Source organism: Heteronotia binoei, chromosome 5 (genome assembly GCF_032191835.1).
Source record: "Heteronotia binoei isolate CCM8104 ecotype False Entrance Well chromosome 5, APGP_CSIRO_Hbin_v1, whole genome shotgun sequence".
NCBI classification, from domain to species: Eukaryota; Metazoa; Chordata; class Lepidosauria; order Squamata; family Gekkonidae; genus Heteronotia; species Heteronotia binoei.
Window position 1 is genome coordinate 15538496 of NC_083227.1, and position 8465 is coordinate 15546960.

Below are 8465 nucleotides of genomic sequence, written 5' to 3' on the forward strand. Positions count from 1 at the left end.
ATCACCCCTCAGCCCCCCTCCTTCATCTGTGCCCCCTTTCTCCCACCCCAAATCATCCCTCAGCCCCCCCTCCTTCATCTGTGCCCCCTTTCTCCCACCCCAAATCATCCCTCAGCCCCCCCCCTCCTTGATCTGTGGGGCATAGAGTACTCATGTATAACCTCAGTGGTTAAGAGCAGCAAACTCTAATCCGGAGAACTGCAGCCATTCTGGGGGACCTTGGATCAGTCACAGTAACTCTCAGAGCCCTCTCAGATCCCCCCTTCCTTTTTCTCCTCATCCTCCTCTGATTCCCCCCCTCCCAATTCTACCCTCAAGATTTGGGAATCCCCCTGCAAAAAAGGTGCTGGTACATTACACTGGTGAACAAAACCACCCTAAATCCCCCAAAGAATCTCTTTTTAGAAAGCATTTCAGCCCTTCAGGGGAAACAAGACAGAAAATGCAAGGACACCAGAGAAAAGGGCCAATATATGAAATATCCCTCAGCAAAGGCCTGTTTTAAAGGGATGCATATTTTTTTAAAGGATGCATATGTTTTAAAGGGATGCATATTTTAAAAAACCTTTTGTATAGAGGGGATTGCCTCTCTGTGAAGAGATTCAGATCTCTGATAGGGGTGCCAGTGAAGCAGAGAAATAATGAGGTCCGCACATTGCCGTGTTGAAACAATTTTACTTTGGCACCAAAGCAGAACTTAGCCGGCCATAAGCCTCGAAACTGACTAAGTAAACGTTATTCTCATTCAGACCCTTTTTATTCACACCCCAAAACAAGCAGGCAGGTCCCCAGGCTTATCTAACTCAACATGCCCCACTTTCCTATAATTTCTAGTATTTTTCCATACGTCCTGTCTCCAAGCATTATCAGCTCTTGCAAGAAACTCCTCTGAGGCCTCTTTGTTATCTACTTTACAAATCTGTGAATTCGCACCCACTGAGACTATCTGGCCTCTAACATTGCATCAGACATTCTCTTTTTTTTAAGGCATAAGCATGCCTTCATTCATTATTATAGGGGTATTCATTAATTATTCAGGGGTCCCCCTTCACCAACCTCCAGGTGCGACCTAGTGTCCCCTGGAATGACAGCCCATCTCCACAGTACAGAGATCAGTTCCCCTGGAGAAATGGATGTGTTGGAGGGTAGACCTGCCCCCTCCCCTTGCCCAAGGCTTGAACAAGGCTGTGTGATGGGTTGCCTTGGAATGGCCCATATAGGCAATTGTTCCTACAGGCTCTGCCTCTATTATTGGGTGGCGTTACACTCCCAATGGAGATTCCAGACATTTCCGCATGCCAGGTGCTTTGTCAGAACTGTCTTTTCTGTTCATGGCTTCAGAACGGAATACATTGAGATACACACAATGTCTCAGTCCTAAGAATCATTGTGGTATTCTGTACCACCCAGAGTGTCTGACTTGAAGGGCCGACCCATAGGGAGTGCGCTGCAGTAGTCTAGCCACATGGTTATTTTTGACACTGAGTGAGCCAAAAAGGTTGAGGAAAAAACTTGGAAAAAAGAAACCCAGACAAAGACAGAATCATAGAGTTGTAAGTGACCTCCAGAGCTATCTAGTCCAACTCCCTGCACAATGCAGGAAATTTACAAGCATGCTCTCTCCTCCCCCCAGTGACACCTGCTCCAAGGCCAGAAGATGCCCCCCCCCCAAGCCCGTTCAGGATCCCTGGCCAAACCAGCCTGGAGAAAAACTGCTACCTGACCACAAAGTGGTCATCACCATTCCCCAAAGGGTGATTAACATGTGGAATTCACTGCCACAGGAGGTGGTGGTGGCCACAAGCATAGCCACCTTCAAGAGGGGGTTGGATAAAAATATGGAGCAGAGGTCCATCAGTGGCTATTAGCCACAGTATGTGTGTGTGTGTATATTTGGCCGCTGTGTGACACGGAATGTTGGACTGGATGGGCCACTGGTCTGATCTAACATGGCTTCTCTTATGTTCTTATTTCCTGGGCCTGTAAGAAAGGGCCATGAGAACTAAGCACTGAAGAAAACTTTCCTGCCCTCCTTCCCGTGATGTGCCAAAATCCACAGAATCAGCATGGCTGTCAGATGGCCATCTAGCCTCTGTTTGAAAACCTCCAGAGGAGAGCCCACCACCTCCTGAGGAAGACTGAGGAACTGCTCTGTCAGAATGTTCTTCCTGATGTTTAGCTCAAAACCCTTTTGATTTAATTTCAATCCGCTGGTTCGGATTTGCCTTTCTGGGGTGACAGAAAACAACTCCACCCCATCCTCTAGGTGACAGCCCTTCAGGTAACTTGGAAGATGATGATCGTTATCACCTCTCAGTCATATCCTCTCCAGGCTAAACATACCTTTCAACCTTTCCGCATAGGTTTTGTAGCTGATATGGGGTGTGAGCAGTGGGATACTCAGGAGAACAGCAGGAGTAAGAGTTCGGGCATTGCTTCATCTCTTTTAGGGAGACGGCAGACAAACATCTGGAGCGGAAGCTTATTGAAGTGACCAGCATTTATGTCTCCAGGACATGGGCATAGTTTGCTCAAAGCGCAGCCCTTTAGTTGCTTCATCGTGTGTCCCCTTTCCCATTCATTGGCTGGTCAGCTCAGCGGTTGTTTAGCCTGTTGCTGAAGCCTTTGACCCCTGACTTGTTTGCATTTGCTTTGGGTTTCTCATAATGTTCAAAAGATCGAACTCTAAGTGGGGCCACGTAGATGTGAGCATTCTTTCTTCTTTGTGTCTTTTATAGTTCGCCTTTTCCACTGAGACTCGGAGGATTTCAGAGTGATAGACCATTTAGATCAACAGGAATGAAACATCTAGGACACAATACAATAGAAACCCTAAAGAAAGGTAAAGGTAGTCCCCTGTGCTAGCACCAGTCATTTCCAACTCTCGGGTGACGTCACATCACAACGTTTTCATGGCAGACTTTTTGCGGGGTGGTTTACCATTGCCTTCCCCAGTCATCTACACTTCCCCCCCCCCCGAGCAAGCTGGGTACTCATTTTACCGACCTTGGAAGGGTGGAAGGCTGAGTCAACCTGAAGCTGGCTACCTGAACCCAGCTTCCACCGGGTGGAACTCAGGTCGTGAGCAGAGCTTGGACTGCAGTACTTCAGTTTACCACTCTGCGCTACAGTACTAGTTTGAAACTATTTTTCGTTCCATAAGACGCACCTGACCATAAGATGCACCTAGTTTTTAGAGGTGTTTGTGTGAATTTTTTTGCAGTATTTGCTCCTTAAGACGCACACACTTCCCCCCCTTTTTTTGGAGGGAAAAGTGCGTCTTATGGAGCAAAAAATACAATATATATTGGCCACTGTGTGACACAGAGTGTTGGACTGGATGGGCCATTGGCCTGCTCCAACATGGCTTCTCTTATGTTCACTGATATAACCTTTTCCCACACTGCAGGTATTTATATGCTGTGTGATTTTTTTGGTGATGGACATTAACGTGTGCACTCTGAATTAATCTTTTCCCACTCTGCGAGTATTAATATAACTTCTACTTTCTGTGAATATTTGTGGTAAGCAAGCCAATTATTCCAATAGCTTTTCCCACGCTCTAGGCATTTTTATTTCTTCTCCCAGTGTGTGTCGAAGTGCAATTGGTGACTGAACTTTTTTGCACAACACGGTCGTTCAAATGGTTTAGCAACATAGGAGTCAATCGCACCTTTAAGACCAATTTAGATTTTATTCAGAACATAAGCTTTCGTGTGCTCTCTAAGCACACTTCATCAGACCAGGAATCCGCTACAGTGAGCAAAGCCACACATGGCAGGTAGTCAGTGGCTCAGAATGCAAACTGGTACAAAATTAAGATCCAATGACACTATAGTAAAATTATCTGGTAGGGAGTGGTTTAGAATGCAAAATGGTACAAGTTTAAGATTCAAAGGCAGAATAGTAAAATTAACAAATTGAGCAAACCTTTGATCTGAGTAGCATGAGCATGCAAAAGCAATAAAACAGTAATATGCCAAAATGTGAGAATGTCTTTTTGATGACTATATTGTATTAAGCCTAGGTCAAACGGAAGGTATTTATATCTCAGAAGATTTCCCGTCCAACTGATTTACCTCTTAACATGTAACATACATATAGTTTGCCATTAGGAGAAAAAATACATTAAAATATAGTGTGAGATGGGTTCAGAATATGTAATGGGATAAACAGCCAATACCCCTGCTTGAGTAGGTCCATACAGCAAAAAGAGAAATACATTGGATAGTGATGTTCTTGTTCACCTAATTTACTTTTTAACATGTAAACATCATTCTAGTTTGCCATAGGAAAAAAAGAATACAATAAAATATAGTGAAAATGTGTGTGTAATGAGATAAACAGCCAATATCCCTATTTTGAGTATGTCAATACAAAAAATCATTCTGATACGCTATTCTAAAAGAGAAATACATTGGAATACTGTGGATGTATAACTTACTCAGGGAGAGTGGGTTTAGCATCTGTAATGAGATAAAAACAAATATCCCTGTTCTGTCCTGGGGAGGTGTTTGTTCCAAGTTTCATAATAATTTGTAATTCAGAAATTTCTCTCTCCATTCTGTTCTTGAAGTTCCTTTGCAGTAAAACAGCTACTTTGAGGTCACCCATTGAATGCTTTGGAAGGTTAAAGTGTTCCCCCACAGGTTTCTCAGTTCTGTAATTCCTGATGTCAGATTTGTGTCCATTTATCCTTTGGCGGAGGGTTTGTCCTGTTTGCCCTATGTAGAAAACGGACAGGCATTGTTGGCATTTAACGGCATATATAATGTTGGAAGATGAGCAAGTGAATGAGCCTGAGAGAGTGTAGTTAATGCTGTTAGGTCCAGTGATTGTGTTCTCTGGGTGTATGTGGCAGCAAAGTTGGCACTTGGGTTTACTGCAAGCTCTGGTACCAGCGTCCATGCTCAGATGAGATGTTATATTGTTGTGGGTGAGTTGTTTGAGATTAGGGGGCTGTCTGTGTGCAAGAAAAGGTTTACCCCCCGGTACTTTTGAAAGAGAGCTGTCACTATCCAATAGAGGTTGTAAGCTGTTGATGATACGTTGAACTGTTTTCAGTTGGGAGTTGTGTATGACCACTAGTGGTGTTCTGTAATTGTCTTTTTGGGGTCTTGTAACAGATTTTCTCCGGGTATCATTCTGGCTTTGTTAATCTGTTTCCTGACTTCATCAGGTGGGTACTTTAGTTCCAAAAAGGTTTGTTGTAGATCCCTCAGGTGAGAATCTCTGTCAGCAGGATTGGAGCAAATGCGGCTGTAGCGTAAAACCTGGCTATATACAATGGATCGTTTGGTATGTTTGGGATGGTAGCTGGAGGCATGCAGGTATGTTTGTCGGTCAGTAGGTTTCTGGTATAAGGTAGTGTCAATGCATCCATTGTGTATTTTAACAGTGGTGTCCAGAAAATGTATTTTTTGCGTAGACTGGTTCATTGTCAGGTTGATGGTAGGGTGAAAGTCATCGAATGCCTGGTGGAATGTATCCAGGGCTTCTTTACCATGTATCCAGACCATAAAAATATCATCAATGTAATGCAGGTATAAGGTAGGTAGGAGTGGGTGGGATTCTATGAAGCATTGCTCCAAGTCAGCCATAAAGATGTTAGCATATTGTGGGACCATGCGGGTGCCCATGGTTATACCATTGATCTGTAGGAAAAGTTCATTGCCCAATCTGAAGTAGTTATGGGTGGAAACAAAATGGCACAGTTTGGTGGCAAAATCAGCTGTGTTTTTATCAGAGATTATATTACTTACGATTTGTAATCCATCTTGGTGTGGGATGCTGGTATGTAAAGATTCCACATCCATGGTGGCTAAGGCTGTTCAAAGACTGGAAGGTTGTTCAAAGATTGTATTTTCCTCAGAAAATCTGTAGTATCATGAACATCACTGGGGGAACTGGTGGCATAGGGTCTTAGAATAGAATCCATATATCCAGATACCTCCTCAGTGATGGTGCCTATCCCTGACACAGTGGGACGTCCCGGGTTGCCTGGTTTGTGTATTTTGGTAGAAGATAAAAAGTACCTGGATGACGTTCCTGTGATATGTCTGACAGGATCTGATCCTGAATACTCAGTGGTAATTCCTTTGTAATCTTGTTTAGTTCTTTTTTATATTCCTGTGTGGGGTCTGAGTCCAGTGGTCTGTAAAATGAAGCATTTGAGAGTTGTCTTTGAGCCTCCTTGATGTAGTCTGATATGTTCATGATGACAACAGCTACTCCTTTGTCTGCCTCTTTAACTGTAATATCCATTTGTTCCTGAGACCGTCCTTTCAGCATGGTGGAGATTCTGCTGTGCATGGTGCTGTTTGTTGATCACATCAGTTTGGACTCTCTGTCGAAAGCACTCAATGTAGTGATCCAGTGTGGCACTGCGACCCTCAGGAGTCCACGTGGAGTTTTTTTTTCTTTTTTCAAATGCTTTCTCCCCTGTGTGAATTCTTTGATGGACAGCGAGTTGGCTACCCTGACTGAAGTCTTTCCCACATTCCAAGCTTTTATATGGTTTCTCCTGTGTGAATTCTTTGATGGGAAGTAAGAGTAGAACGCCATCTGAAACTTTCCCTGCACTCTAGGCATTTGTATGGTTTTTCACCTGTGTGAATTCTTTGATGGGAAGCAAGAGTGGAACGCCGACTGAAGCTTTCCCTGCACTCTAGGCATTTGTATGGTTTCTCCCCTGTGTGAATTCTTTGATGGGAAGTAAGACTGGAACTGTGACTGAAGCTTTTCCCACACTCCAGGCATTTATATGGCTTTTCCCCTGTGTGCATTCTTTGATGGGAAATGAGATTATCTTTTCTTCCAAAACTTTCCCCACACTCCTGGCACTTATATGGTTTCTCCCCTATGTGTGCCCTTTGGTGGAAAATAAGGTTTGCATTGCGACTGAACCTTTCCCCACACTGCAGGCATTCATATGGCTTTTCCCCTGTGTGAATTCTTTGATGGGAAGTAAGACTTGAACTGTGACTGAAGCTTTTCCCACACTCCAGGCATTTATATGGTTTCTCCCCAGTGTGTGTCCTTTGGTGCGAAGTAAGTTGTGAACTGTGACTGAAACTTTTCCCACACTCAAGGCATTTGTATGGTTTCTCCCCAGTGTGTGTCCTTTGATGCGAAGTAAGATGTGAACTGTGGCTGAAGCTTTTCACACACTCCAGGCATTTATATGGTTTCTCCCCAGTGTGTGTCCTTTGGTGTGAAGTAAGATGTGAACTGTGACTGAAGCTTTTCCCACACCCCAGGCATTTGTATGGTTTCTCCCCTGTGTGTGTCCTTTGGTGGGAGAGGAGGGTATATTTTCTTCCAAAACTTTTCCCACACTCCAGGCATTTATATATTTTCTTTGTGTTACACATCCGTTGTTGAACATTAATAACCGATATTTCAATGGAAGTTTTCCTGCTTGCAGTGCACTCATTCCTGTTTTCTCCTTGATGTATTTTTTGCCATAGCTGCTCATCCCCCTCCAAAAGACTGGAATTATTTCTCCCTTTAGGTGAGTGTTTTCCCTCTTCCTCCCTCAGTGCATCCAAATATTCGTATTCCTCCTGCACCTCTGAATAGGTATCCTCTGTCTCCATCAAGGTGTGTTCTCTTGCTTTCTTCACTGACTGCCACACGCCACCTGCTGAAAGAAAGGGATACCAGTTGTGATGATAGGACACTTTCCACAAATACCTAAATTGGAGTCAGTAGAACCTGAAGACTAACAAGAATTTCTGTGTATAGGGTTTTGAGACTCATGCCTCCCTTTGTCAGATATGATTCAGAATGTGGAACTCCCACAGTCTTTCTATCCCAGTCAGAGCTTGGGATGGGTGTTGCAAAAAAGGAACTCAGGATGCAGGGGTACCACGCACAGCGTATTAACTAGATTAGAACAAACGAGAAATGCTTAAGGGCAGAAAATTAGCAACCGTGAGATAAAATCCTACGTCCAGCTACGGAGAGGGTGGCGTCTTTTATTCTGATTTTGTGAATGAACAAGTTCGGCGATCACGCATTTCAGTTTCTCCTTGAAGCTCTTCTGTTTAAGGACTGCCCCCCTTAGGTCCAATTATTTTTCTGTGTAAGGATGGACCTATATGTCCAATGTGCACAGTGGAAGGGCGCTGCTGACATTGGATGGCATACATTAGCTTGGATGATAACAAGTGAACAACACGAGATGGTCTGGCTAGTGTTGTTATGTCTTTTGATTCTGTTGTCCGAGTGAACATGGGGACAGAGTTTATTGCAGGATGTCATGAGCCCTGACGAGGGGGAATTGGAAGGGTTAACAGACCTGGAAGAGTTGCCAGCCAGTTCCTCAGCCGAACAACCAGCATCTGGCCCATCAATCACTCTCCCCACATTCCAGGCACCAGTGTCAGCTGTTGATGATCAATCTGCTCCAAGCTCTCCCCCTCTCATCTCAAGAGTTCAAAGCAGGCTCCGGAAAGAACTTT

At 44.1% G+C, this 8465-nt stretch overlaps 1 protein-coding gene across 1 annotated transcript in view; it reads right to left on the reverse strand.

The window, feature by feature from the left end:
• Positions 1 to 7642, reverse strand: part of LOC132571040 (zinc finger protein 208-like) — a 43591-nt gene extending 35949 nt beyond the window's left edge. The window contains 4 exon segments of the mRNA XM_060237671.1: positions 3393 to 3420; position 4396; positions 6434 to 6521; positions 6523 to 7642. Coding sequence (XP_060093654.1) covers positions 3393 to 3420; position 4396; positions 6434 to 6521; positions 6523 to 7598 — 1193 coding nt within the window. The 5' untranslated portion in view covers positions 7599 to 7642.
• Positions 7643 to 8465: the final 823 nt, after the last annotated feature.